The sequence below is a fragment of the Mustela lutreola genome, chromosome 16 (assembly GCF_030435805.1).
Source record: "Mustela lutreola isolate mMusLut2 chromosome 16, mMusLut2.pri, whole genome shotgun sequence".
NCBI lineage: Eukaryota > Metazoa > Chordata > Mammalia > Carnivora > Mustelidae > Mustela > Mustela lutreola.
Window position 1 is genome coordinate 57275793 of NC_081305.1, and position 19178 is coordinate 57294970.

The 19178-nt window shown below is 57.5% G+C and overlaps 1 protein-coding gene across 2 annotated transcripts; it reads right to left on the bottom strand.

The window, feature by feature from the left end:
* Positions 1 to 135: 135 nt before the first annotated feature.
* NPAS1 (neuronal PAS domain protein 1) lies at positions 136 to 17388 on the bottom strand. Of its 2 annotated transcripts, none has more exons than XM_059152097.1 (12): positions 17221 to 17388; positions 15935 to 16117; positions 15280 to 15515; positions 7335 to 7408; positions 7007 to 7096; positions 5000 to 5171; positions 3487 to 3602; positions 3102 to 3259; positions 2535 to 2641; positions 2070 to 2217; positions 1258 to 1352; positions 136 to 727 (listed from the first exon to the last, which is right to left on the bottom strand). In XM_059152097.1, exons 2-12 carry the CDS (start codon positions 16054 to 16056, stop codon positions 261 to 263), a joined length of 1785 nt encoding a protein of 594 aa, XP_059008080.1. In that variant the 5' UTR covers positions 16057 to 16117; positions 17221 to 17388; the 3' UTR covers positions 136 to 260. The 2 variants fall into 2 exon arrangements, with proteins under 2 accessions (XP_059008080.1, XP_059008079.1); XM_059152096.1 differs by having other exon boundaries at positions 15935 to 16175.
* Positions 17389 to 19178: the final 1790 nt, after the last annotated feature.

The window sequence follows — 19178 nt, forward strand, 5'->3', positions numbered from 1 at the left end:
ATGTTCCGCGTGGTGGTTCCTAGGACGGGGCGGGAGGTGGGGAGGGGCGGGCGTGGGAACCAGCGGAGGCAGGCGGAGGGAACCAAGGAGGAGAAAGAAAAGGAGAGAGGAGCCCCGAGGCCCCGGAGACAGAGCCACAGAGAGGGAGAAGGTGTTTAATTTTCCAGGCCCACCAACTGGGCTGAGCTCAGCCTTCTGGCGGTGCCCTCCAGGCCCCATCTGTCCCTCAGGGTCCGGCTCTGTACGCAGCCCTCCAGTCCTCAGTCCCCCTTCCGCTGCACCCGGGTCCCGGTGGTGGTCCCCGGGTAGGACAGGCCCAGGGTGGGGTAGAAGGCCTCGGGGAGGGTGGGGCCCGGGGCCAACCTCTGCAGGTGCGGGTACACAAGGCCCAGCTCCGCGGGGCCATAGCGGATGGTGCCCGGTGTGCAGAGGCCCCGCACGACGGGTGGCAGGAAGCCCGCATGGAGGAGGGAAGGTGAGGGGTCCCCGGGAGGCCCCAGGCCCCAAGGCCGCACCAGGTCCTGCTTCAGAGCCCCTGCCCGGATGACAGAAGTAAACTCGGGTCGTGGCAGGGCCAGGTGGCCAGACGACTCCTCGTCCCCACTGTCCTCTGGGTCTTTAGCCTGCCCTGGGCCAGGCTCCACTTTGATGCGTTTGCCCCGGCTCCGGGGGGCCTCGTCGTTGTCTAGGGGGGCAGCCTGCTTCCCTTCCCCTGGAGGCTCTGGCTCTGGAAGAGGAAGATACGAGGGAGCGGTGTGTGCGTGCCCCCAGCCCTCAGTCTTCCCATCTGTGGAATGAGCTGAGCTTAGTGGTCTAGAGCTGGGGGTCTCAGCTGGGGCCATTCTGTCCCCCAGGGGGACACGTGGCAGTCTGGAGACATGTGTGGTTGCCACAGCTAGAGATTGGGAGTCCTGCTAAGTACCCTACAGTTCCCAGGACAAGCCCCCAGAGCCGAGAAGGATCTGGCCCTTGATAGCAGCAGAGGGGAGATGGACAAGTGCTAGCCTAGACCCGCATTGCCCGACAGAACTTTCCTCGATGCTATTCCCTTTCTGTGTACTCCAATGCAGTAGCCACTGGCTGCGGGAGACGGCTGAGCCCTTGGAACGTGGTAAGGGTGACCAAGAAACTCAGGCTTTCGTCTTTAATTAAACGTAAGTCACCACATGTGGCTAGTGGCTTCCAGACTGGAAAGCTCAGGTCCCCGAGACCCCTTCCCTGGGAGGTCCCCGGGATGAGGAGGGAGGTGGGGCTCACCTGTGGGCTCCGGCTCAGGGCTGGAGGTGTCCTCACAGGCCACGCTGGCCGGAAGCTGGAAGGCATCCAGAGGGGTCTGGCCGCCCTCGGCTTGGCTGGGGACAAGACAGGTGGGGTAGAGTCCCCACCCCATGGTACTTAGGGCTCATCATTGGAACCTCAGACTCCAAGCTGGGTTCTAGCCCCTTAGCCCTGTCTGGTGAGGCCAGACCTGGGCAGCCTATGCCCCCTGCCCCTCGAATACCACCACCTGGGTGTCCCCTGGGTACTGCGTGCCCATCTCCTCTCAGCGTCTTCCTTTCAGACGGCGCTTCTCTCAGGAGCCCCAGTCCAGGCCATCAAAGCCAGAGATAGGGGGTGTGAGCGGAAGCCATGTCCCCTCCTCCACCGCACTGCCTGGCATTTCCCAGACCTGTCCCAGCCTCTGCCCTGGGCTCCCAGCCCCTGTCGTGTCCCGTGAAGTCCCCCACAGCAGCCAAGGAGGTCTTGTCACAAACCGGATGGGACTGTGACGTTCTCCAGCCTTACACCCTGCCATGGCTCCCAGTGCCCCAGAATCCAGTCCCTATCTTCTGCCTGGGGCTGAGGCCACTTCAAAGCTGCTGCCTCACTCCTCTCTGCCCCCTGAAAGCAAGGTCACCCCACCTCTGGGCCTTTCCTCTTACTGTCCCCCTGTCTCCTTCCTGTTTTCAAAGCCTTCTGGGCTTGTCCTCTTTGAGAAGCCCTGCCCCCTCGAAGAGGAGCAACCCCCCAAGTTGGGGAGAGATGGCAGAGTATGTGGAGGGGTCCTGAGTCCCCTGTGGGGCCCTCACCTGAGCACGTAGCTGACCCAGAGCACGTGGCGCTCCCCGGGGCTCTTGCCGCTCACGGCCACGGTGGCCACGGACTGAAGCCACACAAAGCCTCCAGCCCGCTGCAGCCAACGGTAGTAACCGGTCATCACCTGCCCCTTGTCCAGCACTGGGCCCAGCCCCGGGGCCGGCGGAGGCAGTCAGAGACAGATGGACAGGAACATGGGGCGGAAGAAGGCGGCAGGACCAGGGAGAGGGACAGTAGGGAGGAGACAGGGCAACAGTCCAGAGCGGGAGATGGAAAGAGACCGAGTCAGGAGGACTGAGCATTAGCTGGGCACAGGGGCCTTCTGGATTTTTAAGGGGCGGAGAGCGGCTCAGAGAGACAACACAGCCCCTTTCTACGTGCCCCACCTCTGAACTGTGGCTCAGGGTGCAGGGATCGGGGCACTCAGGCCAGGGGTGCTGAAGGGCAGGGGTTCTTACGGTCCAGGTGGCTCTGGCGGATCCTTGCTGCGTCCTGTCCATGGACAAACTGGTAGCAGCTGCGACCCACGAGCTCCGACGGCCCCAGGTCCATGTGGTCGCTGACTCTGAGGGCAGCGGGTGACAGAGAGAGGTGAGAAGGGGTCTGCGATCACGGAGGTCGAGGACAAGAGGCGGGACTGGCTCTCGAATCACCCTCGTACAAAACCAGGCTCTGGAGTGCTTTGGGCCTCAGTTTAACCCTGGGTCAAATGGGCATAATACTCCGAGCGTGGGGACGACGGCCCCGTTTCCTTTTCCCCTCTGCGTGACAGTGGAGGAGAGGAGAGGCAGAGAGACAATGTGGGTCAGGGAGAGGTGGGGCTCCGCGAAGGGGGCCTCGGGTACGCCCCGCCCCCCCTCGCCGCCGGCCCCGCCCCAGCCTCCTCCTTCCGGTACCTCCGCCCTCAGTTGCTCTTCCGTGCCCCCCCCCACTGCCCCCCAGGCGCCCCAGCTCGGCTTTGACTGCCGCAGCCCCAGCTCTCCCGCGTGGCCCCATCCGCCCGCCTCGGCCCCCAACCCCGGTACCTGCTCTCACAAGCAAGGATGGTGAGACCCAGGCTGAGACGGAAGACGATCATATGTCCGTGTAGTGGCAGCTCAGCCAGTGGGGCGGGGGGCAGCGTGTGACCCAGAGCCACGAGGCCCAGGGAGCGGGCCCGAAGGCGCCCCGTGACGTGGATGACCTGCAGGTGGCAGGCGGGGTTGGAGCAGAGGCCTGGAGAGGCCCGGTGGGGGCGGGGGGGGGGGGCACGGGCAGGAGGACCACAACGCGGCCACCGGGCCTGGCTGTGGCTGTCACCACAGGTGCTGGGACACAAGGACATGGCTGGCGGGAACGCGCGGGGAGGTCTCCCCAGGTGGTTGGGGGGACTCCGGCGTCAGAAGCTGGGGCGGCAGAGCTCACACTCACCTTGTACCCCGAGGCCTTGACGTGCAGCCCCCTCTTGGTGAGGGTAGACTTCATGCGGATGAAGAAGGAGCGCTCCTGGACCCGGGAGAAGGGAGGCACCTCGGTCGCGCTGGCCTCTAGGGTGGGGAGTGAAGGAAGGTTAGGGGGTCTGAGGAAGAGACATGGGCCCCTCCTGCCCCCCATACACCTAGCCAGACAGGGTCATGCCCACAGCCTAATGGGTACATGACCTCACTGAAGTCTATACCAACCTCCCCTCTGAGCTACAGCCAGCTGGGTCTCTCTAAAGCTCAAATATAACCCTTTCCCTCCCTGCCCTGAAGCTGCCACAGCCCCCTAGGGGTTAAGCCCAGCTCCTCACCTCTCAGCCTAAAACTAGGGCAAGAACCGCCTCCCACTGACAACATCTCTAGCTACAAACTCCAGGTCTCAAGTGGGATAGCTCCTCCTCCAGGAAGCCCTCCCTGACCCCCAGGCTGGGTCATGCGTGCCTCTGGGGTCTTCCACCCCAGCCCTGACCACTCTGGACCATCATTCTCAAGGGACTGGTCAGTCTTCCCCACCTGGACTGTGAGCCCGGAGGGTAGGGCTACTGTCATCAATGTGTCCCCAGCCCTCCCCAGCACAGAGCAGGGGCTCAGGGTATAGAAACAAGACCCACAAATACAGATTATAAATCCAGTGATAGTCTTATAACTGCTCACACCCAGACGAACCTGTGCCTGGATCTTGGGTGCAAACCTAACCCCACTCTCCAGTGGACTCCCGTGTATCACAAACCTCTCCCAAGTTTGCACACGCTGCTGATAGCTCGGAGGCTTTTAGTGTTAAGCAAACCCAATATAAGCGAATCCTACTTAGCCAGAAAGTTCACTTCTAGTCCCCCAACATCCCAGGCCCCCAACACTTCAAAAGGAACTTTCAGGGTACTCTCCCAACACTCTCCCTCACCAACATGGAGTGGAATTTTCCACTGGAGGAAAGGCCTGGGAGCGCAGATGCTGCAGCCAGAAGAACCTGGGCTGGAGTCCAGATTCACCACTGACAGCTGTGGGACCCTGGGGCAATGAACTTAACCTCTCTGTGCTGTGCCTCAGTTTCCACCTGTGCAAAATGAAGACTGTGATAGTTCCTGCAGGCGGGGCTGTGATTAGAAGTCAGTGAAACTATGCCCTTAAAGACACAGCACCTGTAAAGGCCAGGGAGTGTGCGCTGTTTTATTATTACCAAAGCCGGGCTCCAGGGGTCACCTACAGGCACCCATCTCCACTTGGCGGCCAGAGGGGGTCTTTCTAAAACTCAAGTCTTGGGGAGCCAGGCAAACATAGGCAGCTTAGGCAAATATTAGGGAGCCAAGACCTGTTGCCTTGGTTTAGCTTCTGATCAATTTACAAAAATTTGCTTTGCACAGCTCAAAGGAGAGCGGGTTTTGTTTAAAGAGATGGCAGGTTACCGTGTACCAGGTGTCCCTTGACCTACCCTCAGCCGCATTCTTGGGGGCCCTTGGAATTACCGATCTCAGGGGTGTCCGCAAGCGAGGAGGAAGACGAAGAGGAGGAAGAGGAGGGAACGGAGGGCGGGGTGGGAGGCCCCGGAGTCGGAGCCCGGAGCCCCAGTTGCTCCAGCACCTCGGAGTGGTCTCCGGGATGGATGTAGTCAAAGACGCTGCTACCCGTCAGCTCCACCTGTCGGCGGAAGAGGGGACCGCAGGGAGCGCGTAAGATGGGCGCGGTCATTCGCCCGGGCTTCAGCCTTGCGCTCTCTCGCCTGTGTGGCAGGCGCGCTTCAAGCCAGTTTTGTGTTTTATTTTTATTTTTTAATAAGATTTTATTCATTTATTTGACAGACATATATCACAAGTAGGCAGAGAGGCAGACAGAGAGGAGGAAGCAGGCTCCCCGCTGAGCAGAGAGCCCGATGGGGCTCAATCCCAGGATCCTGAGATTATGTCCTGAGCTGAAGGCAGAGGCTTTAACCCACTGAGCCACCCAGGCGCCCCAAGCCAGTTTTGTGTTTTTATTCGAATCTTTTAACCTTTCCCCCCTTTTTCTTTTTTCCTTTTTAACCTTTTTTTTTTTCCCCCAAAGATTTTATTTATTTATCAGAGAGGTGGGGGGAGAGAGCGAGCACAGGCAGACAGAATGGCAGGCAGAGGCAGAGGGAGAAGCAGGCTCCCCGCTGAGCAAGGAGCCCCATGTGGGACTCGATCCCAGGACGCTGGGATCATGACCTGAGCCGAAGGCAGCTGCTTAACCAACTGAGCCACCCAGGCGTCCCCCTTTTTAACCTTTTTTAAAGGAGATACAAACTTGGGCTCTTATGCCTTCTCACTTCAAGGCTGGTGGTCATTAAGGATTTTCTGCACCTGCTTCCTCTCTAGAAGCCGTGAGCCTGCTTCTCACAGCCTCCCTTTGCCACCCCACACAGTGAGCAATGGTGCCCCGAAATGAATCACACGATATCCAGCAGCGGGGGCGACGAGGATACACGGCAGTGGAATGGCTTTCTAACTCTTAGAGTTAGAACTTCTCAATCAGACAGACTACCATCCAGTTCACCCCCAAGTCTCCCAAAGCAGTCTCCCTTTGCTCCACACCTCCCCCAGTCCAGTCCAGTCCAGGTCCCCACCCCCCCACACCCGGTATTCCTGCCCGAGCGTCCTCCCTGCTCTTCTGGCTTTCAGTCTCCACTCAAATACGCCTACTAAGTTACTCAGCTGACTATGCCTCCCTCCCCCAACCTGAGAAACCTCCCAGAACTCCCACTGCCCCTGGGTTTGGGCTCACATGCTTCCCTCTGTCCCTCATCCCTCCGAACTCCTGCTTATCAAACCCTTCCCTGCACCAGGTGCAAGCCTTTACTCCATTCCCCCCACCAAACCCTTCCTCTTGTCCGTATTCCTCCTCCAGGCATCTCCAATAATTCACTGAAAAAGTGCTCACAAAGGCCAAACACCGAGCACGGACTTTTCTAAATTTACCATTTGGTAAAACCTTGGTCATAGCGATGGGAGGGTAGCAAATTGTGCTGAATGGACTGGGGAGGCCTAAGATGCCACCAGGAAGAGCCAGGCCCCCCAGGGGTGGCGATGTGCGGTTTCTGCTTTTAGCTCTCAGTGCCAGCTGCGGGAGCCGGGGCAGAAACAGCTGGCGGAAATAAAGACAAAACACAAGCCAGTGCACTAAAACACCACAGAAAATCTCCCACAGTTGCCAAAACCCAGGCCCTCCAATACAATGGCTGCAAGTCTCTATAATTGTTAAGCAAGTTTGGGGGAAAACGGTGCATTTGGCAAAAGCTCATTGACAAACTGATCTTTCTGCTGATCGGTTTTCTTCAAACTGACTTGTTACTTTAACATAACCACCACCTCCTGGGGTTCCCACGGGGTGCACTTTGAGAACCGTGGATCCAGTTCACTTTTCAGGCGGGGATGGTGAGGCCAGGAGAAAGGGCATGCATGTACAGCAAGGGAGGGGGTAGCTGAGCCCATCCGGGCAGCCTTCCACAGGCCCCTTACCTGTGAGAGACCTAGATAAATGGAGACGGTCTCAGAGATGTAGAGGAACTTCCCTTCTTGGTTCAAGGCAAACACGAAGCCATCCAGGGACTAGAGTGGGGAGAAACAGGGAGAGGGGAGAGGAGGGCTGGGCATCTGTCTGTCCAGAGGGTAGGTGGTAAGACATTCTGAAATCTGGATCTCCACCTAGGATGGATTAATCCTGGGGCGGGAGGGCTTCCGTGGCGGTGGGAGCCCCCGCCCCCATGGATGCTGGAGAAAACCGTGCTGCTCTCCGGAGGTGGCCACCAGGTGGCAGCAAGGAGCAGCAGGCAGGGCGGGGCCTCACCTGCAAGATGTGTCCTCCCAGGTGCTGCTCGAAGACTTCCGAGACCAGCGCCACGCGGCCCCTGTGGCCTGGGGCTGAGGACAGAGGGAGGGGTGAGGCCGGGGCCGTTGATATTCGAGCCAGTCTACAGATCTGCTTCTCCCCAGTCCTGGAGCTGTCTTGGGGGCAGGTCGGGGAGAAACTTGGGCTTGTGGGGAGGGGTGGGAGGGGTGGAAGCAGGCTGAGAGCCAGAGGCAGAGAGAGGCCAGAGGAAGCAGGGAGCCGTCCATCCGCCCATTCATTCGGAAAGTCTCCCTGAGCCCCAGCTGTGCAGCCGCCCCTGTGCTGGTGACACGGAGGCGTCCAGGAGGGCCTGCCCCTCCCCTCATGAAGAGCACACAACACACAACATGCAAGAAACTAACAAATAAAGAATTATCATCCGTGCCGGTGCCTTGAAGGATTGAGAAGGTGGTGTGAAGTGAGGGCTGTTGAGGGAGGGGGTAGAGAGTAGAGACTAGAGATGACAGAAAGACAGAGAGACATTCGTCCAGAGAGCCAGAGAAAAAGAAACAGATATTGAGAGACAAAGACACCAGACAGACAAGCAGATGGACAGAGAGACATACAGAGGGATATAAAGGAATACAGAAAGAGAAAAGGACATTGCAACTCAGCAGAAAAAGGACAAGCAGGTTTGGGTGCCCGGCTGGCTTAGCCGGTGGACCAGGTGGCTCTTGATTTTGGGATCATGAGTTTGAGCACTGCATAGGGTGCAGAGATTACCTAAGAATAATTTTTTTTTTAAGATTTTATTTATTTATTTAACAGAGAGAAATCACAAGTAGGCAGAGAGGCAGGCAGAGAGAGAGAGGAGGAAGCAGGCTCCCCGCCGAGCAGAGAGCCCGATGCGGGACTCGATCCCAGGACCCCGAGATCATGACCCGAGCCGAAGGCAGCGGCTTAACCCACTGAGCCACCCAGGCGCCCTACCTAAGAATAATTTTTTGGTAAAAATTGTATTTAGGAGCGGCAGAGGGAGAGGGAGAAGCAGACTCCCCACTGATCAGGGAAGCCTGATTTGGAGCTCGATCCCAGGACCCTGAGACCATGACCTGAGCTGAAGGTAGATGCCCAACTGACTAAGCCACCCAGGTGTCCCAAGAATAAAATCTTCAAAAAAAAAAAAAAAAAACAAAAACCCTAAACCCCAATGAGATGTCATTTCACACCCCACTAGGAAGGCTAGAATTCAAAAAGAAATGGTGGGATGTGGAGAGATCAGAATCCCTGTGCGTTGCTGGTCAGAGTGGAAAATAAGGCAGACGCTCTGGGAAACAGGATGGAGGTTCCTCAATGAACCACACATGGGTGGCACCTGGGGGGGCTCAGTCAGTGAAGCGTCTGCCTTTGGTTCAGGTCATGATCTCAGGGTCCTGGGTTTGAGTTCTTCATCGGGCTCCTTGCTCAGCAGGGAGTCAGCTTCTCCCTTTCCCTCTGCCCCTTGCCCATTCTTGCTCTCTCTCTCTCTTTCTAGTGCTTGCTCTCAAATAAATGAATAAAATCTTAAAAAAAAAAAAAAGTCACACACACAGTCCCCTGCCACACAACCCAGCAATTCCACTCCTAGGTATAGACTCCCAAAGAACTGGGAACAAGCGTTGTAACAAATATTCCTTCCCAGATGTTCACAGGGGCACCATTCCTAACAGCCAAAAGGTGGAAACACCTCAACAGTCCATTGATGGCTGGACAGATAGATAAAATGTGCTGTATTCATACAGTGGAATATTATTCTCAGCCAGGAAAATGAAGGAAGCGGGAAATGCAGGCTCTAATACGGATGGACTCTTACAACGTCATGATGGGGGCACCCGCCGGGCTCAGTCGGTGGAGTGTGGGACTCTTGATCTCGGGGCATGAGTTTGAGCTCCACATCGGGTATGGAACCTACTTTATTTTTTTAAAATTATTATTATTTTTTGGCATCTACTTTTTTTTTTTAAGATTTTATTTATTTATTTGACAGAGAGATCACAAGCAGGCAGAGAGGCAAGCAGCAGAGAGAGAGGAGGAAGCAGGCTCCCTGCTGAGCAGAGAGCCCAACACAGGGCTCGATCCCAGGACCCTGAGATCACGAATGAGCCACCCAGGTGCCCCTTTGGCGCCTACTTTTAAAAAATGTGAAAACATTACACAAGAGGCCACACACTGTGTGATACCATATCTATGAATTGTCTGGAACAAGCAAATCCACAGGGACAGAAAGCAGACTGGTGGTTGGGGGCAGGGGTCATGGTGGCAGGAGGGAGTGGGGATGGGGAGAATCTGCTAATGTTGGGGGGGGTGTTTTTTTTGGAGGGGGGAATGAAAATGTTTTGGAACCAGATCGAATGGGGGCTGCACAGCCCTGTGACTGTACTGAGTACTGCTGAATTGTGCACTTTAATTTTAATTTAAGTAGGCTCCACACTGGAAGCCTTGATCTCACATCCCTAAGAAGAAGACCTGAGCAAGAGTCGAACGCATAACCTACTGAGCCACCCAGGCACCCCCTGTACACTTTTTTTAAAATTTATTTTTTAAAAAGATTTTATTTACTTATTTGACAGAGATCACAAGTAGGTGGAGAGGGAGGCAGAGAGAGATGGAGAAGCAGGCTTCCCACTGAGCAGAGAGCCTCATGCAGGGTTTGATCCCAGGACTCTGGGATCATGACCTGAGCTGAAGGCAGAGGCTTTAACCCACTGAGCCACCCAGGTGCCCCCCCCACACTTTTAAGTGGTGAATTCCATGTTATATAAACTTTACTTCAATTGTTTTTTCTAGTATTTATTTGTGTGTGTGTGTGTGTGTGAGAGAGAGAGAGAGAGAGAGAGAGAGAGAGAGAGAGAATACAAGCATGGGGAGCAGCAGGCAGGGAGAGAAGAAGGCTCTCTGTTGAGCAAGGAGCCCGATCGGGGACTTGATCTCAGGACCCCAGGATCATGACCTGAGCGGAAGGTAGGCGCTTAACTGACTGAGCCACTCGGGTGCCCTACATCCAACTGTTGATTTTGGCTTAGGTCATGATCTCAGGGTCATGAGATTGAGTCCTGCGTAGGGCTCCGAGCTCAGAGGGCAATCTGCTTGAGATTCTCTCTTTCCCTCTCCCTCTGCTCCTCCCCCCTGCTCTCTCTCAAATAAATAAATCTTTTTTAAAAAAGATTTTTATTTATTTATTTGATACACACACACACAGATAGAGATTGAGAGATCACAGGCAGGCAGAGAGAAAGGGGGAAGCAGGCTCCCCGCTGAGCAGAGCCCGATGCAGGGCTCGATCCCAGGACCCTGAGATCATGACCTGAGCTGAAGGCAGAGGCTTAACCCACTGAGCCACCCAGGCGCCCCTCAAATTAATAAATATTTTAAAAGAGATAGGGACATGTGGTCACAGAGAAATTCAGACAGAGACAGAAGAAGACTGAGACACACAAAGAGATGGAGAGAACAGAAACGAGATGCCCAGAGAGACATACAGAGAAAGAGAGTGACAGGGGACATGGAAAATGAGACCGCCCGTTCCCACTGGGAAGCCTCTCCCTGACCCTGCAGAGAACCACCTCCCAAGGGGCCCTATGTCCAGACTGGGGAGCCAGGGGACTCAGTGACCTTGAAGGTCACCAGGTCTGGTGCCAAGGGTCCAGGTCTGGGACCAAGCCCCAGGGCTGGCCCTCGCTGGCTGTGTGCCCTGGGACCAGTCCCTTTGCCTCTCTGTGCCTCAGTTTCCTCCTCTGTCAAGTGGCTTTGCAAAGAGCGCTAACCTCTTGGGTGGATGAGCATTCAGTCAGTTTAAGGAACAGAAAGGGGCCCCGCCCCCTCCTGGCACGCGGCAGGTGCTCCCAGACGCAGAGCCGGGATTAGTATTAATAGTGTGATTACTATTGTTATTTCCAGACCATCAAAACACCAGGCGGTCAAAGCCTGCCCCCCGCGGGCCCCTCGGGACTCGGCCCCCAGCCCCGCCCCCCCCGGCTTGGCCACGCCTCCTTCTCCCAGGAGCACCTCCCGCTGTTTGCACCCTTTTCCCACCCCTGGCTGGAGCTTCAGGAACAATAAATGGGGGGGGGGGTTTGATGGGGACCCCTCCCCCGAGATGCAGCGCGAACCAGCGAACCAGCCGGGTGACAGGCAGGAACAATGCCGCCTGCTAATTGTCGCAATTTTCCCCTGTCATTTCTGCTAATTCCTTCATTTTCCCGCTCACAGGATCAGCCCAGGTCAGACTGAACGGCTGCAATTAACAGCCTTAATGGGCATGTCGGACGGGGGTGCGCAGGGGGAGGGCTTGCTGTTCCCCCGTTGGGACGGGAGCTTTGGGGTCGGTCCCCATCACAGGCTGATGCATCTTATCATCCCCCAGCCTCCCCCTCCCCAAACCCAACTCCCCAGACTCCTCCCCCTGCATTCCCCCCTCTCCCAGCAAATGCCTCAACTCCTCTGTCCCCCAAATTCCCCACGTGTGTCTCTACTGCTCCCAGATCTGTCCCCTCCTCACATCCAAAGCCCCAACCATCACTCACTCATTCAACAAACATTTCCTGCCTTTCTCACTGCAGCCTAACTGCTGGAGAAGAAAATTGTTGCAGTTGTCATCACAGAGCGGGGACTGAGGGGACACGGGGAGAAGGCTGCACCCAGGTCTTGGGGATCCAGTCACCTCCTACTCTCAACTGGCCGGAGAGAGAGTTTTGCTCTCTGGGGAGGGGTAAACTTGGCTCCCTGGGGGCAGGCCTCTGCTTGCACCTCCTCACGGGGCTCCCTGCTTCTACCTTCACACCTGCCACCTCTGTCACCTCCAGCTCCCATCCCACTTGGAGTAACAGTCAAGTCCCCACCAAGGTCCATGAGACCCTGCAGGACCTGGTCCCTGCTGTCTACCTCCTGCCTCACCTATTCCTCTCTGCCTTATTGTGGCCTGCACCCAGCAACCTGATTCTGCCTGCCTCAGGGCCTTTGCACTTATTCCCTTAACCAAGACTGCTTTTCTTCTAGCTTTTCTCAAGGATTGCTTCCTCACCTCCTTCTAGCTCAAAGTTCCCTTCCTCAGATAGCTGTGCCTGATCTGAGAATGAAAATGTCAACCCTCTTCCCCTCATTCTGTTCCACAGACACCCAACAAATACTTCCTAGGCTCTTACTGTGCCCCCAGACAGTGTTCTAGACTTAGGGAACAAGGTGTCAAGGGGAAGAGACACAATGAACAAGAGAAAGAAGAAATAGTGTCAGATGACAATAGGTGCTCTGGAAAGAAATAAGGCAGGAAAGGGAGACAGGGAGCGCTGGTGGGGTGGGGGGAGGCCTTCCTGAAGAGCTGATGTTTGGAGGGAAGGGAGTTCCTGCAAGAGAGCACAGCAAGTGCAAAGGCCCTGAGGTAGGAATGTCTTTCTGAAGAACAGCAAGGAAGCCTGTATATGTGTGTGTGTGTGTGTCTGTCTGTCGTCTGTCTGTCCAGGGGTGGGAGGGAGTGGAAGAGCTGAGAGGGGTAGAAAAATGAAATCAGAGAGGTGGGGGGCAGTGGGCCTTCCATGAAGGATCTGTAGGCCCACCCCTGAGGTCAGGGACTTTGTCCTGTCCCCGAGGGTGTCACTAGAACAGGGCCTGGCAGGGGGAAGGTGCTCTGTGGGTGTTGAATGAATGAATCCTGACCACTGACACAAGATCCAGGCTATCTCCTCCCTGCACTTGGAGGTCCCTGGCTAGCCTTCAACATCATTGTGCTGTTTCACCCACAGCCGACTGAGGCCCAGAGACTGGGACCTTCAAGCTCCCCAGAGACCTATGAAAAGGCCAAGTCTGGAGGCTGAGAGGGTGCTCTCTGAAGCCAGTCTGAATCTCAGCTGGGCCCAGCTTGGTTGACGAGACCCTGGGCAAAGAGCTTCAGCTCCTGGGGCTCAGTTTTTCACTTCTGTAAAATGGGAATCAACACTGCTTTTTCCTCCTGATGTTTTTTTTGAGAGGCTTAAGTACGTTATGTGGTTTGTTTGTTTTTTTCCACATTATTTGTATATACTGCTCAACACAGTCTGACATGGATTGGCTATTTTGGTATAAATGAGGAGGAGAGGGCAGCACGTGGCCCTTCAGAGTGTGGGAGGCATCCTGCTTTGCTCTGACTAGCTAAGATGCTGTCCTCAGTTTCCCCCCCAGGGGCGACTAAGGAAGCAGGCACTTGACCTCTTGCTGGAGACCCTGCAAAGCAGGAGATGCCTCCAAATTCCTACTTCGGGGGCTACAGGAGGGAGTCCATACAGTACCTCCAACACATACTGTCCTGGACTGTCTGTGTTGGTACCCCGTGGGTAGGGGGGCCCTCCAGGGAGTAGGGGCTGGGGGCCCCCAGGAAGTCCACGGTCTGGCCCCTCAGGGCAGTGTCCTCAGCAGGCTCCGGTCCCCTTCAAGGGCCCAGCCAGGCAGTGGTGGTGGGGGGAGCTGGCCGCTGCCAGAGGGGCTCCCTCGGCACCCCCTCCCTTCCTTTCTCTCCCCGCGTTCGGGACAATAGACAAGATGTTTATCCCCCGCCTGCGCACGTGTTGTTCGAGGTAATGACAGTAATCAGCGGCCCTAATGCCGCATTCTCTCGGCGCCAGTCAATTCGCCTAATTACCGCCTGGGAAGCCGGATTATTTAAATTTAAATGGTGATTTATTGCGAGCTTAATCAATGCTATTTTCTCTCCCCCCACCTCCTCCCCTGGGACTGGGGCAGGAGGGGAATTGGAGCCCCTCCAACCTCACCCTAAGGACACCGGTCCCCTCTGGGGGGACTGTAGCCTGCGGTGCCCCCGCCCTGTCACCTGCGACCTCGGATTAACACAATTCACGGTCTTCTCATCGTTGAGAGAAGCAATAATAGTCAAACAGAAGTAATAACAGTAACATAACACTCCTGTGCATCTATCAACGATAAAGTTGAATTATAATAAAAGGAGCTAGCTCTCTGTGTCTGTGTTTTACCTATCCTGTATTTTTACATAATGTCTATTTCTGTTCTCGGTTTATCTCATTACGGGGTCTTGGCTACTAGGGTGTCAGCCTGTCGGGTGTGTGTGTGTGTGTTTGAATCAAGTCTGTTTTCTGCTGGATCCTGACTGCTCAGAGCAGCAGCCGACACACAGTAGCTGTTTAATAAACCACAGGCCCCAGCAATTCTGCAAGGTCACCCCTGACCCTAAGAAGTCACTAAGTATTGACTGCACCTGGATCTTTACACTCATCACCTCGTTGATTTTCATCTCAGCCCTCTGGGTATGCTTGTGGACTTTCATCAGGATTCCCATTTCAGGAGGCACAGAGAGGTCAGGCGGCCTGCCCCGGGTCACAACGCTTGGTGGTGGGTGTGTGTGTGTGTGTGGCCGAGTAGGGACAGGGACCCAGGAGTCTTTCTGAAGTTCTCCATCTTACCTGCCCCCTTATACTGTCTCCCTCCTGCTTTCCCAAACTGGGAATTCAAACTTCAGGGTCCTTGGGCTCCCTCCTGGGGCCCCTCAAGTTTGAGTGAGGGGGTTTCTTGTCCATGAGTGAATGGGGAGGCCCAGGCGGCCCCCCCAACCCCATCCGGCCCATGGAGTTGCGGACCTTCTTTGTGATAATAACGATTTATCTCCCCTAATAAAAATAACCGTATTGGCTAGTGGTCGGATCCCTGGTGTTCCCGGGGCGGGGGATTGAGGGGGGAGTTGCTTAGTTGGGCCAGAATGCATGAAATCACCCCTACCTCGTGTGCCCGCTTTACAGATGAACAGACTGAGGCTTGGAGACTATCAAGTCTCCGGGTTCGGGCACACAAAATGTCTGGCTGACTCCCAACCCGGTGCTCCCTCTCAGCCAAGAAACTAGGCAAGGGCGGGCGGGCACCTCACAGTCCCGCTGTCTGGCCTTAACTAGGGCCCTGGGACCCCCGCCCCCCGCGCATGCGCACTCACCGAGGCCGGCCGGGGGCCCTGCCGCCCGCAGTCCCCAGGGCGGCGCCCCGAGGGCGGCGAAGCGGCGCAGGCGGAGGTAGGTGACGCTGAGGCGTACGATGGACGCCTTGTCCAGCTGGCTCGAGATGGCTCCGGGCAGCGGGAGCAGCTTGGCCAGCTCGAAGAACTCCAGGTTCTCCTTTCCGCGCCGCGAGCGCGCCGCGTTCCGGGACTTTTCCTTGCGCTGCGCCTGCAGGCTGGGCGGGCGGCGCGGAGGGGGCGTCAGCCGGACCGCGCAGCTCAGGGGGCCGCGGCCTCGGGGAGCCCCGCCCTCGGGGCCTCGGAACCGGGCTGGACGTGAGAAGTGGATTCGACATTGGAGATGGGGGCAGAGCCTGAGTGTGAATTCTGCACCCGGCCGTGGGGACAGAACCTGGGGTGTAAATAAATTCTGGAGGGAAGGAGCTGGAAGAGTGGAGAAATTAAATGTTGAGTATGAACTCAGAGGAAGGGCAGTGGGAACGGAACGCGGTGGGGGCTGTTTGTAGAACAAAGGTTGAGCTGCTCTGGGTAAGAAATTCGAGCTCCAGAGGGCGGGGCTGCAAGCTGAGTGTGAATTCTCCCAGGACGCCCTTGGGGGCGGGGCCACGGTCCGAGGGGGCGGGGCTTTGCTCACCAGGGTCCCGGAGGGGCCTTGACCGCCAGCCCAGGCAGAAAGTCCCACGGGACGCTGCGGCCGCGACCTCCCCCGCACTTGACCTCGCCTCCGCTGCCACTGCTGGGGTAGGGGGCCGCCATCTCCGCGGGGGCGGGCTCAGGCGGGCCCAGAGCAGCCTGCGGGACTCGAGACCCGCGTCTCCTGCCGCGGAAAGGAGCCAGAGGCAGCGCTCGGTGCCCGAGGGGGGCCCCCAGGAGACCTGCTAGGGAAACTGAGGTCCGTGCGGGGTTCGGGGTCCCAGCAAGGAGCTGGGGCTGGATGGTGCCTCAGTTTCGCCTCCCCGGAGGCCCCAGGACGGATCCCGCTGTTCTCACCCTGCCCGGCCCCAGGCGAAGCTCGGGGCGAAGACGTGCCCCGCCGCTGCCGCCGCCGCCGCCGCCTCCCCCGCGCCGCCCGCCAGCGCGGCCGCCTCACGCCCGCGCCGGGCCGGCTCCCGCATACCAATAGGCGCACGCGGCGCGCATACGGATCCGACCGGCCCGCGATCTGCGTGCCAAGCATGCCCAAGCCAGGCGGGCGGGGGGCAGGCGCCTCGCCGGGGCCCAGGCGCGCCCGGCTCCTGCCCCCAGAGCCCTCTGTCCCTGGGATCCGCTCCCCCAGTCCATCCCAGGAGTCCGTGTGCCCGCATCCGCGGTGCGCCCATTTCCCTGGCTAGGCTAAGGAGGTAAGGGGGCAAAGGGCAGGGACCCCACCCCATGCCCTGCCCAGGGACCACCACCTCCCGCCCTTGGGGTGTGGCCATGTGTCCCGGGCCGCCAAATATCCGCAATCACAACTTCCTTCGCGAAGACCCGGGCGTGCGAGCCACAGCCCCCGACGCAGTGGCCAGAGCATCAGCCAGAGGACGCCCGCAGGATGGACCCAACACTCGGGGCCCAGGTGTTCTGGTATTCAGATCCTCCAGAAGCAGGAACGTGTTCAGTTAGGTCTTCATCCCTCCGGGACTAGGCGTTAAAGATACCCTCTCCCCCCGCCCGCCCCCTTTAACCAGGCCGCCCCCAAGCCTCTCCAACCAGGTGTCCAGATGCCCTAGACCTTGGTGCCCAGGTACCCAGCCCCCTATATCTCCGGGATCCAAACATCCGTGTCCCCCTACCCCCAACCTCAGGCTACCCGCGTCCCGCTACCCTAGCCCCCCCGCACACTGGAGTTCGGCCCCCTGTTTCTTCAGGACCCAGTAGTTCCAGGATCCCTCCTGCCTGCCTCCCGGCGTCCCCTCCCCGCAGGACCCACAGCGCCCTTACCTGGCCGCGGGGAAGGCTCCGGGCGCGGCGTGGGGCCGGCCGGGCGGCGCAGAGGGGTGGCCCCATAGACCCCGGGGCAGGCCGGGCTCCGCGGGGCGCGCGGGCTGTGGCGGCAGGTTCTCCGCGCCCACCGCGGCCTCGCAGACTTGGTAGACGCGCGGACCGCGCCGGCAGGCAGGGGCGGTGTCTGCGGAGCCCCGCCCACCCAGTCTCCGCCCCCTCGGGCCAGCCCCGCGCCCGCCTCTCCGGCCTTTGCTGGTTCCCAGCGAGGGACTCCTGAGCTGCCCCGCGGTCCGAGTCCTCTCCCCTGGCGACAGCTTCGGGGGGTCCCACCCCTCACCAGAATGAGCCTCGGAGCCGCAGCTTCCGCATCTCGAGAGGGGAACACCGGAGTCTCCATACTCCATCCGGAGGAACTAGCACCTTAGTCCCCCAAGATAACCCCGTGCTCCAGCGGCCCCTCGGGACAAGGCGCGCAGCCACGCACCCAAGCTCCCTGTAGGAGCGGACACTTAGCCTTCAGTACCCGCGCAAGGGATGCGAATCCAGGCGTTCGAGACCCTCCTTTCCCAGGAGAGAATTTCGGGGTGTGAACATGCCCTCGACAAGAAGGGAAGCCCCGCACCCGAGACCCCTTCCCCTTATAAGGCCAGGCTTTGGCGTCCGGACCTATCCTCTCTTAGGGACTGAAACCCAGACCTCCGGAGATCAGGATCCTGGCTACTGCTACAGGATTTCTATTCCTCTAGTGCCCGCGGTTCTTGGTCACGCAGCTTCCAAAAAAGGAGAGGTAGACCAGACGAAGAGTGATGGGGAGCAAAGCAAAGGCTATTGAGCAGTATAGCACAAAGCTCCCAGAGAGGGAGGGGGCCCGAGAGGGTTGCCCTTGGAGTTTCTGTGTGTAGGGGGTTTTATGAGCTCTTTCGCGGAACTATCTTAAGCAACCGGGTGTGCTCAGTGGGGCCAATCAGGGTTTTGATGGCTATCCGTCTACCTCCGAGCTTAATGCTTAGGTGGGGACAGTATTTTGGGGCTGACATCTGGGGGCTTATCTCATAACCGCCCCTTGCTGGTGATAATAGCAAACTCTTTGTGGTTGTTTAATATAGGACGTTTTGCAGAAGCAGTTTCTGCAAAGGCTGCAAAGCACAATGGTAGAGTGGTCCTCTCTCCAAGCTACAAAACAGGATGTCGGAGCTGTTTCGTCTTAGCTGTCCCGACTTCCGTATTTTCTTGCTGGGGACCCTGGCCCTGACTCCCGCACTGTCCAGCTCACTGCTGACTTTATCTCCTTCCCCTCATCCCACCACAGGGACGGGAACCCCAACCTCTGAGCTCCTCCTAGGAGACCCCAGTGCAGTGCATGAAGATGGGGTCTTAGGAGAGCCAGGCAGGAAGAGAGGCCTGGGCAACCAGGCATGGCTCTGCCTCTGGTTGGACAGATGGGGAAACTGAGGCACACACTTCTGAACAGTCCTGTGCACTGGCTGATAGAAACTAATTTTTTTTTTTTTTTTAAAGTAAGCTCTCTACTCGGGATGGCAACTGCAAGTGTGGTCACAGTGGCTCAGTAGATTGAGCACTTGCCTTTGGTTCAGGTCATGATCCCAGGGTCCTGGGATCTAGTCTGGCATCCTGCTCCTTGCTCAGCAGGGAGCCTGCTTCTCCCTCTGCCTGCCGCTTCCCCTGCTTGTACTCTCTCTCTGTCTGACAAATAAACAAATAAAATCTCACAGGAAAAAGAGTTCCGTGAGCTACCGGCTGAGCCTGCCCGGTGCCCCGATAGGAACATTCTTCAACCCACTCATGACAACCACAGCCAACAGCTCAGGAATCCCTTTTGTTTCCCTCATTCTTTTCTCCATAGCAAGGTTCTATTATGAAGCCCATTTTACATCTAGGGAGACTGAGGCCTGGAGAGATACATAGCTTGGTTATTGTTGGTCTCTTCAGCCAAT

Coding starts and splice junctions, on each gene's coding strand:
- NPAS1 (XM_059152097.1), bottom strand. CDS start 16,056: ATGGCGGCCCCCTACCCCAGCAGTGGCAGCGGAGGCGAGGTCAAGTGC. Junction 3,603..4,999: donor TGCGGACACCCCTGAGATCG/GTAATTCCAAGG, acceptor TCCCCACCCTAG/AGGCCAGCGCGACCGAGGTG. Junction 728..1,257: donor CCCTGAGCCGGAGCCCACAG/GTGAGCCCCACC, acceptor TTCCTCTTCCAG/AGCCAGAGCCTCCAGGGGAA.